Raw genomic sequence first — 18,071 nt, 5'->3', positions numbered from 1 at the left:
TCCTAAATGTCTTCTGTTGGCATAACAACGGCAAAGTAATGTTTTCGCCCCTACTGGAAGTGATGACAATTCAAAATGGCGGCACCCTTGTGACAAAGGTATATACATCAAGGCAGCATTTTTTAGCTCGCTTGCATTCTTGTCTCGGAATCGGCTGTGCCAGATGAGGTAGACAGCAACAGAAAGGGGCATCGGACGGTACTCGGTTTCAAGCATACCGAACAACAGGTAGACTTAAGACAAGTGCTTCAACAGACGATTCATCAGCGGTTAAAACGGTCCCGCCCAAGCCGACTTTGGAAAGGAGAGCCGAGTAGGCAAGTGTCCATGCGACCCAAACTTGTCCCTGATCGTGCTCCTTGAGTCCTGTCGGCGGCGAAGTCACTGGCTGCACTTCTCAGACTTTACGACATAAAAAACGATACCAATAAAGCATTGCTTACATGCAAATAAATAAGGCAAACTGCAGAAATTCTTCCCCAGTGTGTTCGATGACTACGTACTGGAAGTGAAACGTCGTTTCGTGGAGACGTCAGTGCAGCTATTCTAGAGCACACCTTCAGACGTCACGTCTGCTCCCATTTTACAGTTCCTTAAATTAACGATTCACAATGATTAACGACACTTCTTTCCTAAGCCATAGGGTCCGCTTGGCGTTGACAGTAACACCAAAATGGGACCAGTTACATTGAAAACCCGAGTTCATTTAACCACTTCCGTTACACACCTAATTTCCACCCCCGTTGCAAGGCGACAACGGCCAAGTATGCTCCGCCAGGCAGGCCTTACGCTAGACACCAGACGAACCACAGGAGCCGTCTAGAATTCAAAACCGGAGCTTAGTCCGTCAGTTTTTCTTTTAATACACCGCTCCACCGAAGGTCACCCGCACTTCCCGAGAGGTCCGGCCTTGCGTCTGTAGCCTTTCAATGCCTTCGAGGTTCGAGGCCGAGCTCCCTTCCTTGGGCAGCCCTGGTGCAGTTGCTCAGTCTTCCAGGAAGAAGAAGTTGCCACTCCTCTTTTGATCCACGTCCTGAAAGGGAGTGCATGTGTCAACCTAGCGCTCCTGCAACAGGACTCTGCTGCTGTGATGCTGTTAAAGCTAAAAAGTAATAGGTGAGGGAGAGTTTGCTGGTTAGATTACAAGAATAAATGGAAAGCAAAAAAGGAGCAACGGAGGGGAAGAGCTCTCGTCCTGCCTTCGTCCTTTTGCTGCCTTCAAGTTTTGTAACCTAAAAAGTAGGGGTGTGCGAATACCGAATAGTAGTTTTCGAACCGAATATCGAATCGAATCAAGAAAAAAAAGCCGAATATCGAATCGAATATTGAATAGTGTTTTTATTTGTAGGAATTTTTCGAAGTGTGCTGCGAATGAGATTATTATATGTGAGAGTATGCACCTGTTGCAGAATATGCATCTTGTGCAGAACAAAAGCTAAAATGTAAAAAAATTCTGGTGAAAAAAAAATAAAATAAAAGCAGTTGCTGTTGAATGTTGGGCACTAAAGATCCAATTTTATGGCACAAATATAAGCTATCTTCCCTAAACGTCCCAAAAAAACCATAGTTACAGCCACGCATGCCTTTTTTAAGCCCAACCTAACACCGCGACTTTTTTAAAAAAATGTTTGCATATCTCAGAAAAGGGGCATTTTGTGATATTTGGTTTTCATTTTAAGGAAGAAAAAGGGCACCCGGGATTTTATTTCACGTAAATAAACAGATAGGTGTTAAATCTGAGTAAACAGGCTTAAAGAATATAATCTGAAGTAAGAAAAACAAAAACATTGTTAGGTGGCGCAAGACACCGTCCAACTGCCGCCATGCATCCATTTTTCCGTCTATCTATCCTGTTTTCGAGAGCCTTGATTTAAAAGAGGGAACAAGCAAAACTGAAACCACAGAGATGGCTCCAGTGCAGATTAGTCGTAAGTGCGCATGTGTTGTGTTGTCGCGAGGAAAAAGGCGAGCAAACAGAAGGGCGACGACGCCTGCTCTCCCTGCCCTGCCTGCCCGATCCCGATCGACGCTTTCGTTTTTTCGTCACCTTCTCGCAGTTCGCTATTCAAACGCGGCTATCGATGGGAAACCCTCTCAAATCTAGGCACACTGTTTTCCCGTTCCGTTTCGTTCCGAATCAGAATTTGCGGCTTGAGGTTCCAAAAGAACGACGACGATAACTCGGCTGGTTTTGTCGGCGTGTTTAGCGTAGTTTTCTTTCTGTGATCGTGCAGTCGCCGATTCCTGTGAGTGCGGCAAGTGTGTTTTACATCGGTGCTTCAATTTGAAACGAGGGGCTTTAGTCGTGAAAAGAATTAGGCATGGCTCAAGATTTCGGCCTCCCAACAATTCCTCTCTGGACGCGGCGCAAACGGGATGTTTCGGTTGTGATTCAAGGGTAGGTTGTGTCACGATAGTGAGTAAATCTGCGTGCTATAAAGTTTGTGGCGGTCGTTACTTTTCTTTTTTCTAACCTGTGCGTTAGATTTTTGTGGAATGGTTGAACCGAGAGCTGTTTTTCGTATGGTTTGTCTAACATCACGGCGCTTACATCGGGGAGAAAAACGGCTTTTTTTGTCAGCTCCGCGCCGGCCGCACGTCTTTGGCCGAATATATCGAATATTCGAGTGACCGAATACTAGGAATTCGATTCGCGAATCGAATTATTCGGGAACTTTCTATTCGATTCGAATTCGTATATTCGAGTATTCACACACCCCTACTAAGAAGTAACACTCGAGATAAACAGCTGCCTTCCATAGTTAAAGGATTAGGCTCAATGAAGGCATTTCTCTTAGCCTGGAGCCTTGTACCTCGCGTTTGACTTTGGGGAACAGTGTTGTGAGTGCGTCCCAACAAGGTTGACTAAATCTAGTTTGTTTGAGTTCTTGATAGAGCTGTCAAGCTCTATCAAGATCTTAAATACATACATACATACATACATACATACACACACACATACATACACACACACACACACACATACATACATACATACATACACACATACACCCACACACACACACATACACACAACACGGGCACTTCACACCATTGTACGTGGTCTCCGAGGAGGATATAAACGAACATATGCAGATGAATGAACCATACTTAATCCAATGAATCGAAGAATTAAAGTTTTCAGGAACCTCCGATTGGATACATTTCGTTTCTTGTGCATATTTGACCCGTCGCAGAGCTGGCAGCAGGTTATGTGCTTCCAGTGACAGAATGCTACACTGGAGCTAAGCTCTGAGCATGTTCTGTTGCAGAAGCACCTTGGGAACGTAGAGCCTCGTACCTGCGTCCTCTCATAAGGAGCGACTGAAAAATGCATAAACGCACCTTGACAGAGTTGAGCTTGTTGATGCGTGGCCTGAAGTTGTTGGGATCTCGGCGGAAGGTGATGTTCAGAAGCTCCAGGAACTTGTTCATCCCCGCCAGCAAGGTCTGTGGCCTGGAACGGCACGGTTAATCAATTGGCTTCAATCGTCTGCCTGCAGAAATTCATTCTTACAGCCGGTTATCTGTAGCTCGCACGCCAACCAAACCCTATCGCAAATCAACCGTAGCCGAATTAGGCCTAACAAAACTTCCGCGAACTTCGAAATACGCTATGGTTCCGTAAAGTCGACTCGATAAACTTTGAAGATGCGCAAGTTTTTAGACAAAAGGAAAGAAAACTTGACTTCTGTGGCTACCGCAGATGCTGGTCTGAACCGACACAGTCAGACGTTTTCCTTTCTACGAAAGGGACTTAGCTGTTTTCAAAGACGGGAAGCCTAAAATTGGCCGAACACAATGGGCCTTTCCGGGGTTTCCACGGCGCATGCGCGGCAGCCGCAGACAGGAGTCCGTCATATTTGATGGCGTAGTACGTCTGGCTCGGGGCAGCAGGAGGCAGCGGTGGTCGCGCGTTTTGAAGCTCTCCGACAGGCCCTAGCGCTGTTTCGTTGTTGGCTGCAGCAACGACAGCAAGCGTTGTCGCGGTTTAAGCTTCTTTGGGTTTCCTTCCACTAGCCTGCACTCGACGACGAGGCAGCTCTGGATTCGGGCAATCCAGCGATACAATGCGGACGGCTCGTAAAGGCAGCCTTCAAAGCACTCCCGCGTTTGCAGTTGCCACTTTAAGGAAGGGTCATGTATTTGTTCCTTCATTATTTATTTGAGTGTGAATACAAGTCAGCAGATTGGTTAGGTATGCTGTCGCGTCGCTTATGTGCCACGCAGAGTGAGCGCCTCGGAGTTGGCGTTTCTGGGATAGTGCGTTTCACTGGCACACTTTTTTGTTTACCAATGTGACGGTCTCGCGTTGCTACGCAAACTGCCTGTCTGCTTTTTGGTTGTTGTAAACATTAGAATAACCCAGTTTTCAAATATCTATAAATCATTGAGATAAAGTGGCTATGCTGCACAGTTTGTTGCTAGGTGCAAACCCAGAAAGTGAAATGGGAGCAGATCTATCGCTACCACGACCGCATCTGCTGGTCTTGTGGCTAAATAAGAAAGAGGAAACAATCATCTTGATGTGTTGTCCTCGTGTATGTATTGAAAAAACAAAAAAATAAGTTTGCGACATTGTCTACAGGCGCTAAACTACAAATAAAGAAGAAAAAAAAAACGAAAACAGGTGTGGCCGATTTTGTGTTGTTTTTTTTTTCTTCAGGACCTACAGTCACACACAGCTGTAGCCTGAAGTGGGGTGACATCAATGACGAGGCTCGCTCAGAAATCGGTGGCTGCACGTATTAATCTTGGATATTTATTTAACATGTATTTTAGTGGTGAGTTCGATCTTGTGAAATTTCGAAGTGATGCTTTTTTCCAGTCAAAAACAAGACCAACAAACTCGCCAGGGTCAGTGGCGCTCACAAACTACATTTGGTATAGTCGCTGAACGAGTCCGCCGTTGACCCGGCCAAGTTTGTTGGTCTCATTTTATAATAGAAATGGAGCTACGCGTTGAAATTTCACAAGGTGAAATCCAGCACTAAAATACACCTTTGATGAGAATTACATTGGTACGTTCAGGCGCCGGTGCTTTTCGGACGGTTTAGAGTAAGCTTTCACATTTATGAGAACACATCTTGCCAATTAAAATTTTTGAGCAAATTAAACAAATAGCTAGCAATTGAAAAAAAAAAAGGCTTTCCCTAACTGTAACTTGGTCTCGAATATTTTCTGAATATACTGCCGCTACTGCATATGACATGAATCCTAGTTTAAAGTTACCATTTGTACTTTTTCATAGGTCGAAGAGAGCTTCAACTATGTCGTCAGTCACAACGGGCGCCACGGCGAAGTCAGTCGTCCATTCATTCGGGAAAAAAATGTACAAAACACACAAAGTTGTCCGTAGTTAACGCAATAATTAAAAACAAATCAGCTCGTCGATTGTGTTGGATAAAGGAAAAATAAACGCTGAGCAGTGAGCTCAGCTTATTTCCCGACCGTGTTCAGACAGCCAACATAGCTTGGAGAGGGCAGAACCGTAAGCAAGGAAGGCCATCAAAAACGCCTCTCCTGCTTGCCGATAGATAACGCCCAACACTTGCGGAAAAGGCCTATTCACGTCTGCCAAAGGCCGGTTTGATTCGGGATGTTTGATTTACACGTCCTCTTACTTCAGTACGCTCACAGTAACTTCATCGCACGACATGCAGTATTGATCCTCGCGGCCAAGGTGCCTGGAACGCGTCGCCGAAAGCACACCGGTAGGAGACTAATTACGGGCACCACGGTGCGGCCAGAGAACCCTACGGGCACCTACGTGTTGGCACGCGTCTTGACGGAGGGCTGCCCCTCGAAGACGATGACCCGGTCGGACAGGTAGGTGGCCATGATGAAGTCGTGCTCCACCACGAAGCCCGTCTTCTTGGCGTGCAGGATGAAGCGCTTGATGACCTTGGCCGCCACCAGACGCTGCTCAGAGTCCAGGTAGGCCGACGGCTCGTCAATGAGGTACACGTCGGCCGGCTTGCCGAGGCACAGCGCCAGGGCCACGCGCTGCAACTCTCCTCCGGACAGGTTCTGCACCTGCATCGTTGCACGCGGAATATCAATCAGATGGGACATCGGTTGCATGCGACTTTGGTCAATGGGACATTGAATACATGGGGCATCGGTCATGTGGGACATCAGTTGCATAAGATATTATTCAGATGGGCCATCACATAACCAATGCCCCATGCCACATGGGACATAGGTCAGTGGATACATCGGACATCAGTCATGTTGGACATCAGTCACATGAGACGTTAATCGGATGGGACACTGGCATGATTGGGGCATTGGTCACACGTGACATCGCGACATCCGTCACGTAGGACGTAGGTCACCTGTGCCTATGTCACTGAAATAAAGCTCTATGAGAAGATCCACGATCAAGTCATAGGCTATAGTCGGTGACAGGTTAGGAGTTCAGGGGAAGCTCTTTCCACCTCCTTTTATTAAGCGGGGTGGACGCTGGAGGGGAGGCGACCTCCCCTCCAGTGTTCCCTCCGCTAAACTGGAAAGACGTGCCAGGAGTTTCCCCTGAACTCTTAGCCTGCCACCGACTACTGAGTGTAACAGTTGTCTGCTGGTAGCTACTAGCGGAATCTACAAGTGCAAGGGATACGGGTCGCCTACTTCTTGGTCGATGATGGCATCGATCTGCAGGGGCTTCATGACGTCGGCGATGAACTGCGGGTGCACGTAGGCGTCCCTGATCTTCTCGTGCAGCAGCATCCTCACAGTGCCCTGGGACTTGGGCGAGATCTTCTGGGGCTTGTAGCTGATGTTCAGCGAAGGGACGTCTCCTGAAAGCGTCGCGGGCATTATTACTGTTTCGAGTCGACAACCAATGGCAGGACGGCTCTTGCGAGCAGCGTGATAGGTACGCAGGGCTTCAGTTATAAGCTCTTTAAACCCCAACTTCGAACATAACTTTTTTTTTAACAGACTAGTCCACTAAGTTGACTACGACCGTTAATGAACAGACTTTAAACATCTTCAAATTCATTCTGGACATCATGAAAAAAAAAATAGTAAAATTATGATTACGGCAAAGAAATACTGTGCTGAGCTTGCAATGCTGGTATGCGAGGTACCAGTATGATACAGGTACTGATGCAGCCTGATCAAGCTTTCATGTAAAGGCATAACAAGTCGCTGATTGCACCTAAAAATGCACAAAACGTGTCACTTGCCTCCGTCATCTGGCTTTAGACGCCCAGCCATCATCCGGATGAAGGTAGTTTTCCCGGTTCCGTTCTCCCCGAGCATCACAATGATCTCAGAGTCCGTAAAAGTTCCAGCGTCTATGCTCATCTCGAAGTCACCTGCGAAAGAAACGGGGCAAATGTTTCAGACTCGCCGATCTTAACTCTTCCTCAGCTCTTGAAGTCGTTTCAGTCCCAAAACTTTCTGGAGTGTGTTGATGAAGTAAAAGAGCACACTGATAATGCAAAATTACCACGGACACAAGTGGAAGACGCAAACAAACACAGTACCGACTACCGACTTTGAAGGAAAATAACAGTCGACAATCAGTCCTGTGTTTCTGTTCCACTTGTGCCTGTGCCCTTTTTGTGCTGGTTTATTTACTCTTATGTTCAGAGAAAAGTCTCAATGTTTATATTCACTTCCTAAGGTGCTCGATATGCCAACACCTCCCAGATAAAAAAAGCCTAAGTGCTGAATTTTCCCATGTCACTAACAAAGGTCACTGTAGGCCAGAGATTGGACATGACTATGGCATGAGCGTTCGGCTAGTTGTGTTTTCACTGATTGGACACTACCGCCAGCTGAACGCTGATGGCGTAGTCATGTCCAATAAGTTTAAGCTGAATAGCCAGAAAGGAGAAAACTTCCTCAATTTCTCTTCCCATTTGAGAAAGAGGGAACCCCTCTCCCCCCCCTTTCTGCAGGGTGTAGCTCAGAGACCTGCTCTTGTGGGGAAAGAAGGAGAGAGGAGTGCAAGAATGAATGAAGAGAAGGAAACTGGGAACCGTTTTTTTTCCCGGCAGAAGAGGACTCTGTGGGTCGGCCTTTAAAGCGAAATCAAGAGACTGTCAAAGTAGTCAGTTGGTGTGGAACGGGACAGCATTTCACATCACGTGTAGTAGCTAGTGCATGCTCTTTGTAACAGGCTTCCTCAAGAAGAGACAACGAACAAAGTTTCAATGCCCAGCTCCACGCGGATGTAGAGCTAGACAGCGTTTGGCGAACTCACCCAGGCACTTGCGCATGTTGGGGTATTCGTAGCGGCACATGCGCTTCACCTCTTCCTCGTTGGCGGTCTCGGCCACCTTGAAGACCAGCGAGGTGTCGCGGAACCTCAGGTTCTCCGTCGGAACGAAGCCGTCGAGGAAGATGTTAATTCCTGCATTTATGTCGGTGGGGCAAAAAGAGAAACATCACAATCGGTTTTGGTCCAGCACTGTAGGATTCCGACTACTACAAACACAAAGATATTTCGTAGTGATTTAAATTATGTGCGAAAACAAATAAAAAGAACTCCCCCCCTTATGCCCAGTAAAACAATGTGTTGTAACACAAGAAGCCGGTTGCAAAGTGCCGGATTACAATTTTCCCAAGTTGTCGGTTTGTGCGTCGTTATGCAACGTCGGTACATGGCGTAGCTCAGAAGAACAGACGCACTTATAAGAAGACAAACTACGACAAGCACATCCAGAGAGATGACCTGATTTTGAGCAGGGCTTGCCTCGTGTAAAAGCTAGTCAGTCTATAACAAGGGTATGCAAATTCCGGCTCAAGGGCCAAGTCCGGCCCGAGGTCTTCTGACCGGCCCGTGGCAGGTTGCAGTACTTCCAATGAAGTCCGGCCCACGGCTCACTTCTGTTACCAGCGCAACAATAAGTGCACGTAAAGAAATGGCATTGCAATGCACACCAACCACATAAACAAAAATGTTATAAAATTTTTTTTTTGCCAATTGATAAGGAGTGTTCTCTCGTCACATTGTTTGTTGGACACTGTCATCACCAGCATCACCATTCTTAGCACACTGTTTCACATCTGTGTAACTGTGTACATATGTTAAAATTCCTTCGCGTGCCCATGTGTATTGCGCTTAGTGTCCTGTATCGTATCTCTTGCATATTTCCAGCATCAGTTCTATCATTCTCATTAGTCTTCGGCCCTGTGTGAACATGCCAAAGTTTTTATGCGCTTTAATTCATGCCTTGCGAGTTTTCTGGGTCCCAATTATTGTGTAATGTCATAATTAGCTAAATATTGATTTCAAATTAAAATTAAAGTATATATTTTCATCCACCTTATATATATATATATTTGTTTAAATCTAACTTTCAACATTGTGTTAAGATGCTGATTTAGGATCATTTATTAAGTTTATTTCTCCTTTATATTTACTTATTTATTATCCGGCCCTCGAGACGGCAACAGATAACCAATCCCTTAGCCCAAAAGTTTGGAGACCCCCAATCTATAGGAAGTATTCACTGCACGCCATATTTGTGGGTGCTGCCTAGAGCGCATGCTCAGAACGAGCTCACATCAATAGGCTGCTAAGACCGGCACTCTTGATGGTGCGGAATGCACGTTGCAAAAGAACCGTGGAAGCTCGCCATCAGCACGCGCTCAGCATTCGCGCACACAGCTATGGCCGCCAGTGAATACTCCCTATAAGAAACTGATGATATTACTAAGACGTTTTTCAGGACTGGAGTTTGTCGTGAGTCGACTGGTAGAGTCTACTTAGGTCAGGTAAGCCTCAGTCAAAACCCGAACGTCCCTCTAAACAGGTTACGACCGTAAACTTGACAAAGATTGCTCTCAGGTTCCTTTCAATTTAAGTGAAATGACAAAGAGGCACACCCACCTTCCCGCACCGAGAAAGGCATCGTAACCACTCCGTAGCACCCGGGCACTCCGTACAGGCAACAAATGAAGTCGGATAGGTAGTCCAGCACTGACAAGTCGTGCTCCACCACAATAATGTACCTGCAACGACACAATCCGGCGTTATATCAAAAAGACGAAAGAAGGACAATCTTTTACAGTTAAAAAAAAAAAAGGCTAATTTATGGTAATTGCTTGTCTAAAACAAACAATGCGCAGGGGATGTAATTCGTTTTGAAGCGTTTGATAAGCATGGTACTAATGCAGTTGCAATCGTGACCTACAAATGTTTCGGCGTCACTTTGGCATTCCTTCAACTAGAAGAATGGGTGTTAGCTTACTGCGATAGCCTGTTATCAATAAAGGTAGGTTGTATCCATGTTCGGCATCAACGTTTCCCTGTTATGTTATGAACATGTGGCTTTGTTTTGCATCTGATTTGCACAACAAAGCCACGTGCTTGCGGAAGTAGCTTTGACAGCGTTGGATGCGAAAACTATGCCGTCCTTGGCAATCTGGCACAAAAATGTTAATCTATGGGCGTACATAACACAGCTCAAATAAAAAAAAAAATAGATCAAATATTAACAGGTGTTTTTTTTTGTTTTTTTTTCGCATTGGTAGTTAGTTATACTGACATTAGCGAGTTCACTGTAACTACAGTAGTATGACTTGCAAGATTAAACGGACATCCATTCAGACGTCGACTGCAACCGTGGACTTTGGTGATCCACACTGCTGCAAGCCTTCGCCGGAGATCTGAACTAGAATGAGGACCAAGGAACTCGGAAAGCTCACTTCTGCGGGTGTATGAGGGCACGAATGGCCTCGGCGCACTTCAGCCTCTGTTTCACGTCCAGGTAACTGGAAGGCTCGTCAAACATGAAGCTGCGGAAGATGGGAGAGGGTGGACAACAGTGAGGTTTAAGTCGAGACCCGAAATTCTCAGGGCCCCAGCGTATTTTGTGGCATGGTAGGGGGGAATGTACTCACATGTCTGCCTTCTGGATGCAGACCATAGCACAGGCAAAGCGCTGCAGCTCTCCTCCCGAAAGGTCCCCCACGCTGCGGTCTCGCACGTTGTTCAGGTCTGCGCATTGATGAGGTAGAACCCGATTATTGTCACCATGCCCCACATACTTTGAGCGGAGAGGAGTGGAAAGGGCAAGAATGAGAGGAGCAGAAACAGGTGGGGTAAAAACAGCGCGGAACGAGGAGGAGTAGAAAGGGCAGGAAAGCCTGCTTTCCCTCTCTTGGTGACCCAGCAAACTCAGCACAAAGGCTTTGTATCCGGGTGGTGCTGAAGGGAAGTGTGCACAGCGTCACAAAGAGACAATGGTGTGACATAATCTGTTTCCACAGAAAGCCCTACCCTAGGCTCCACCCACCCTGTAAAGCTACCGCATTTAAATGCGTTTAACAAAATGACCAAACATGCAGTCAACTTTTTTTTTCTTAGAACTGTAAGGCTGTCCTTAAAACTGCTAGTGTGATGGAAAGTGCTCATTTGGGGCACTAACCTAAGGGGAAAAAGGTTGGGGCCCGCCAATGCACTAACAAAGTAAAATGTGAAAAATGCCGATGTCGTGTTTGCACTGACACTGCCGTGCAGTGTACAGTTACATTTTACAAATGTATCTACCGTAATGTGCCTAAAGATGGCCCACCCCCCATGGAGGCCAAATGGGCTGTGAAAAGGCGGTCAACTGACTTTGGCGTGCGACCTAAAAGAACCCAGAGAAAAGGACGCTCAACTTGGTTTGTGTCATATTAGTTCAAAGATAAAGCAAGACTGATGATTTAACTATCAAAGAAATAGCCACTACTGTCAAAACTAATATTCTTACCCCCTACAAATCACCTCGCCCTAAATAACAGAATTTCTAAGGGTGGGTAACCTCTCGGGAAACAATGGTAGTTACAGCTACTCAGAAAAAGTAACAAAGCTACACTTCGATTACTTTTGAAATATCCCACGACGTCGAGATGTGCTGCGACTCTTTCTCTCAATGCGGGAAAAGTACTGGCAGAGCTGCATTTCGATTCAGCACTCTGCACATGGCAGTGTTTGCACGGATAACATGTAGCGTCGATGTGGAAGCTAAGCCAACGTAATTTTGACAAAGGACTCCAACCAAACTAAGTAACAGGTTACGCACAAAAATGCAACAGAGTTCTACTTACAGCTATTGAAATTGAATACCCGTAAATAGTTACAGTAACTTCAAACACTTCACAGTTTCGTTGAAGACTCACCAAGGACACGGCAGACCTCTTCTTGGTTCTGCATCTCGTCCTTCTTGTCCATGAGCTGCTGGACTGATCCCTGGATTGGCAGATGAAAAACGCACGCTTTCAGGCATTTTACGAGCCAACCGATAACAATCTCAACGGTGATCAGTGGCCGGGTGTGTTAACGCACTGTAGCTTGGAACACATAGACTGAAAGCTAGCGCCGCAAAACCAAGGGACCCTGGGTTAAATTCCTGCCCCTGCCTGTTTCAATCTGGGTGAGCCAGGTACCAATGTGCCATCGTGAATCTCTACTCGTGATGCACGTTAAAGACCACAAGGCTAGCGGTGGTACCGCACTATCTGAATTTCTCATCAACAGCAAAGACACCAGACACCCATCGAGGCTGACTAACTTCCCGTCGGCTGAACACACAAGCCAGACAATTACTTCTTCACAATCTCGAGCTCATCCGCATCTTGCCGCAAATGCACGAGACGAGACAAGATACAGGGAAGAGCAATTTCGGGTAAAATGGGACTCACCTTAACGGCCTTGGGGATCTGGTCAACATACTGAGGCTTGATGATCGCCTTCAGGTCGTCTTCGAGGATCTTGGTGAAGTAGTTCTGCAGCTCAGATCCGCGGAAGTACTGCAGGATCTCCGTCCAGTCTGGAGGGTCCTGGTAAACCATCAAGGTGACCGGCAATGAAGCAAGAATCTCAGACTGAATGAATGATTAAAATATGCTTATTGTGATAAAAAAACAAAAAAATACAATGACATCTCAAAATGAAGGACTGAAAGAAAAGAAGACAACCAGAAGCCAATTGGGGAACGCTTTAACGGCAGAACTGGGACTTTCATCGGCGACAACAAATAAATCGCTCAAAGATTTCGCCAAATGCAATAGGAGTGCGAAAGCACCACTTGAAAGGGTTTTTAATGGCAGCATTTGCTACTGGAATGATATGCAATGTGAAATGTGGCAAAGGAATTCTGAATGTATAAAATACTTTTTTTCTTCATCCATGAACCTCACTAAAATACCGCTGTGCAGACAATCTGACCGTGAAATGCGTCTGCACCTACTACTAGATTATTTTACGAAAACACAGCTCCTACTTCACTTTGTAGCCCCCGTTTCTTAGCACCATGAGGGGGGACACGGGTCACACTTGCAATGACGTCAAACTATGAAAGAATGTGTCAGCCATGGAAGAACGCCAAGTCATGGGAGAGGGTATTGGCAACAAAGCTGCACAGTCAGACCAACACAAGCAAGGAAGATTTGTGAAGGGTTTCAGTATAAAGGGGTTAGGACACGAAAATTAAACGAGATTATTCTGGATATAGAATTCTCATAGGCTACTTAGCATATACACCAAGTTTTTCGATTTCTAAGGCCTTAGTAATTGCCATAATCAATTAACGAATTTTGATCATTTTTACCCGCCGACCAGGCAATACCGCCCAAGTTAGTCACACCATGGTGCCCATACACCACGTGGTCACGAATGCTCTCATTCTGGGTGCTCCCACGATCGCCTAAGCTCACCTTGCCGCGGTACAATTAAAACCTCTCGTGCAACTCGGCTACTCCAACGCCATTTTCTCTCTCGCCCCAGCCTTTGACCTTCCCCGCATGCACCTGCGAGAACGCCCCGGACGACAGTGACCACGGCGAGTCCGTCCGTGACTCGTCGTCGCTGGAGCCGGTTGCCAGCGGGTCGCAGTCATGACCAGCTTCCAACATCTCTCGATAACAATCACTCTCATCGCTGCTGCGATCAGTGTCAAAGACTTCGACCGAGTGAGCGTCGTCGCAGACATAATCGTCACGAACCACATGTTCGAAATCGCCGAGGAAGCTGACGATAGAGACTTTGAGAGAGCAGAGTCTGCAAGTGCGTGCCAAAGGACGCCGCACACTGGGCTGATGACGCCGCCGGCCCAACAACCACGGCGACCTTCTCGAATGGGGTGGATCCAAGGGTCCCGTGTATTAATCGATTGGTCCCCGAAACTATTGCGCCATTCTCACAACGAATTTAGCAGAAATATAGAAACCTACAATGATTCCTAGCAATAAAGTTATCTCATATTCTATTTTTGTCATGTCCTAACCCCTGTAAAAAAACAAGGTTGTCTCGTTAACTTGACAGCCGTTTCAAAACTTACCCCGTAACGACCAAGGTTCGGTTTCAACTTTCCGGCCAAGATCTTCAGGGCGGTAGACTTGCCAATACCGTTGGTGCCCACCAACCCCAGCACTTCGCCGGGTCTCGGAGTAGGCAACCTGCAGAGCCGTTCCACGGCGTGTTAGAACGACCTTGCAGTAACCTCCAGCTGCAGCTGCACCATAGCACGCATCGCTCAAGACAAATGAGCTAAAAGAATACTGGTATACCTCCAGAAAATATTATACGATGTCGGAAGCAAAATATAATACGATGTCGGATGTCGGAAGCAAAAGTCACAAAAACGCGACTGCTCGAAACCAAAACTGAACTGAAAAGGAAGAAGAGAGTTGCCGGAAGTAGCGTGGCTACACCCAACTGCATTTTTTCTTTTTTTTCGTTGTTGTGCCAAGCAGACGAAAACGTGCACGTTGCACGTCGAACGCAAAACAGCACGTTTTTCAAGCTCTTACCAATTCGTGTTCCTAAGGCGAGCTATGTCTTCAGCCAGAAAAGGTGACGACTCAGCGACGTCTTTGTGCAAATCAGCTTGGTGGTTGGGCGTGTCATATGGAATAAATCCTATTTGTTTCGATCAGTAAAAGATTTCTTCTTCGAAGCTAGACAGATTCACAGTGCCGCAAACAACATTTCTCAAGTAGAGGTCCCACGCCCGTCATTCACTGCCTTTGCTTAGTCCGCTTCGTTCAGCCATCCAGCCCGCGATACCCAGAATACAACGCCATATTGAGAATTACGCAGAGAATGCACAAAATGCTTCCAGTTCTCTGTGTAAAAATTTTTTTTTTTTTAATCAACGTTTTTTGCGCATTTTTTTAAGCGTCTTTTTTTTTTTTTTTTAATATTAAGCATGTGCATTCAATAACCTACGACTTTGACTATATTTGGTGCGTGCGTCTAAACCATAGAGAACGGCACATGACCACGGTAAAGAGAGTGAACGTAATTCAAAGCGGCCAGTTCTCTATCAACAGTTTTCTGGCGGAAAGAAAATGAATTTCGAGCTGCCAATTGTGTTCTGTGTAGTTGGGCTCCCATATGTCATGTACAAATAAAAAAACCTTGGCAAGCATAAATAACCTGTCAGTGCCCCTTTATGGTGCATGTGAAAGGGAAGGGAAATGAAACCAGCACCTATGGTGCCCATCAAACGTGCAGGAACACCACCACCACCAAACGCTCACCTGTGAAGCTTGAAGGAGTTCTGGCTATACCTATGGGTAGTGTCCTTTTCGAGGTTGCTGGGCAAGTTGATGATAGAAATTGCCTCAAAAGGGCATTTCTGTGAAATACAGGAATATGTCAGCTTAGAGCAGAGCTTCGACATATCTATGCTGGCTAGCTACCCCAAAAAAATTGTGCTTTATTTTTTTTTTTTTTTTTAAAGGAAGCAACAGAGCTTTTTGGAAAAAATGAGTTAGAAGTGAATTCTAGTGTATTTTTACCCCGTGAACCCGAATACCCATACCATTTGCTGCGTAAGTATTGTTAAACGCGAGAAAAACGCGAAAGACAGTTGCTGCCCGTGACGTCATCGAAGGATCTTTTGGCTGCCCAAGGCTAGGGGGGCGGGGCTTCAGCCCTATTTTGAAATTGCTCTTGTGGCTCTCCGGCGCGTCGCATTGAAATATAACTTTGATATCTGTTATTCTAAAGGCCAAATGAACGTAATTCGAGCGTTTTTTTCTCAAATGTAGAAGTGCCCCATCTTCCCTTTAAGTCGATTCTTGTTCCAAAGTTTGGAATCATTACCAACAAGAGATCATGCAAGTGGCAGAACAGTAGAACAAATTGCTTACCTTAACGCAGATGCCGCAGCCGATGCATAAGTTCTCCGAGATGGCAGCGATCTTGTCGTTGGGCGTCACTTCTATACAAAGTTTTCCTGCAAGACGAAAATACAATAAGTTGAACTTCAAAAGGCTCCCAGAAGCTCAGGATACGAGTCAAGGTACGCTACTCCTTACCAAGTCGCACGACAGGGCAGGACTTCTTGCATTCCTGCTTACACCGTTTCGGTTTACATTTGTCCGTGTTGACGATCGCGATACGCGTCAACTTCTCCTGCGAACTCATGTTCGCTTCTCTGCTTCCCTGAAAGAAAAAAAGATAAGAAAAAAAGAAACAAACGGTTCATGACTTTTTACAAACCGCAACAACGGGTCGCCAAGCCATGACCTCCTTTCTTGTCAAAACATATGTCCATGGACGACGAACAATTTTACGGATCAACGCCGATCGAAACACACAAAGAGCATTGGTTTCAAGTAAATTAAATCGATGTTGTTTGCAAGTTGGCAAAGTGATCCGCGTTCTCAGTTTTGTGTGCCGTGAAGCGCACATTCCTAGAACAAAATGTTTGTCAAACATTGAACCGACAAATTGCGCCGGTTTCCTCAATCGCTGAAACGTCATACGCAAAAGATTGATATGCGATTCTGATACGAGACGCTATTTGTTCGCTGCAGCCGGTACTTGGAATCGGCGAACACCGTGCTGCCATGACCAGCATGCAGAGTTTTATTTATTTTTTCTTTACACATTCCAGACTTCGTGAAACCGTGCCGGCACAAGAAAGACGGACGGCATACGCCGGTACCCCGGCGAAATTCCTGTAGAACTTTGTTCAGTGTGAAAATATGAGAGTATGGTGAAGTCTGCACGGCAGTGGGAGAAGCTGACGGGACTATCGGAAGATTAATTCGTTGTTAGAGGTCTTCAAATGAATTAATTCTGACACTTACCCTCATCTTGCCTGCTATCCACGTGAACAAAATGGCGTTAAAAGGACGCCTGGCGGTTTTCCTCGAAACTAAATGAGCCTCAAATGGATTTACAACTGTAAAGGTGCGTGGATGTATGCACACAGATGACCTCTTTCAATTGGGTGGCTGCTTGCATCACCTAGCGAGTACTTTTAATCTTAACTGGCAAAGTAGTCGAGAGATGGCAGCAGCGGTACTTCTGCTCCTTGCGATGATCTTGCCAAGATAAAAACGGCACGCACTTTTTCGTATTAATTGCCAGGGACGATTTTTTTCATTCTTACGAATATAAAACAATTAATCAATTAAAAAATCATAATACAAATATTAAATTTTAAAAAATATATATATTTTTTTTATTTTTTTTATTTGCAGTTATTTTTTATTTGCAAACAGCATTAGTCAGATGCGTGTCGTATGCTCAGACGGACGCAGTTAGAGAAAATGTTTTATTGGTTTTATGATCTTGCCTTTTACTCAGGTAAGTACGTACATGCCTTGAAAGTTTGATGCATAAATTTCATTACCTGCGGCTACCAACGTGCTAAATCGCAGCACGATTCGATGATACACCGATCACTTTTAAGGAGCCGGGATGCATAATTGATCGTTTCTAACGCTTTACATATTTTACTTTACTTGACAATGTGAACAAATTTATTAAGAGTAACCTTAGCTAATATGCCATAATGCAAGACCGTTCGTGCTTTTTTTTTTCCTAGATGTTTACATATTTTAGTTGACAAATAAACTTGCCTGTATGTTACCTGGCTATCAGTTTTGAATGAGCTTGGTTCTTTCTTATGACGCGCTCTGCTCAATCGCAGTCCGAACTAGGTCGACCTGTGTAAGATCTAAAACATTCGAACATGGTATATTTCTGCCACTGTGCTTGCTGCCTTCGTCAGTCAGTTAATCCCATTACAAAAGTGTTAACTATGAACTAATTAATGTTTCTGTTATTATATTTAAAAAACCTTAAAAAAAAAAAGTTAAACAGTCTG

The 18,071-nt window shown here is 45.5% G+C and overlaps 1 protein-coding gene across 1 annotated transcript; it reads right to left on the bottom strand.

The window, feature by feature from the left end:
• Positions 1-820: 820 nt before the first annotated feature.
• On the bottom strand, positions 821-17,119 carry LOC115319288 (ATP-binding cassette sub-family E member 1). The gene is made up of 16 exons (XM_029979157.4): positions 17,047-17,119; positions 16,270-16,396; positions 16,102-16,187; positions 15,487-15,584; positions 14,283-14,400; positions 12,646-12,783; positions 12,124-12,193; positions 10,861-10,957; positions 10,666-10,755; positions 9,848-9,969; positions 8,216-8,365; positions 7,191-7,322; positions 6,631-6,800; positions 5,771-6,036; positions 3,346-3,457; positions 821-1,033 (listed from the first exon to the last, which is right to left on the bottom strand). The coding sequence occupies exons 1-16, from the start codon at positions 17,050-17,052 to the stop codon at positions 986-988; spliced, it is 1,830 nt and encodes a 609-aa protein (XP_029835017.1). The 5' UTR covers positions 17,053-17,119; the 3' UTR covers positions 821-985.
• Between the last annotated feature and the right edge of the window lie 952 nt (positions 17,120-18,071).

Source organism: Ixodes scapularis, unplaced genomic scaffold, assembly GCF_016920785.2.
Source record: "Ixodes scapularis isolate PalLabHiFi unplaced genomic scaffold, ASM1692078v2 PGA_scaffold13__105_contigs__length_92229423, whole genome shotgun sequence".
Classification (NCBI taxonomy): Eukaryota; Metazoa; Arthropoda; class Arachnida; order Ixodida; family Ixodidae; genus Ixodes; species Ixodes scapularis.
The sequence above is the reverse complement of the archived record's forward strand: the minus strand, read 5'-3'. Positions and strand labels throughout refer to the sequence as shown.

Bases quoted from the DNA above. Each gene is read 5' to 3' on its own strand.
- LOC115319288 (XM_029979157.4), bottom strand. The intron at 12,194-12,645 runs GTGAGTCCCATT...CTGCCAATCCAG, and splicing joins AGATCCCCAAGGCCGTTAAG to GGATCAGTCCAGCAGCTCAT. The intron at 3,458-5,770 runs GTAGGTGCCCGT...GTGCCGTTCCAG, and splicing joins GTCAAGACGCGTGCCAACAC to GCCACAGACCTTGCTGGCGG.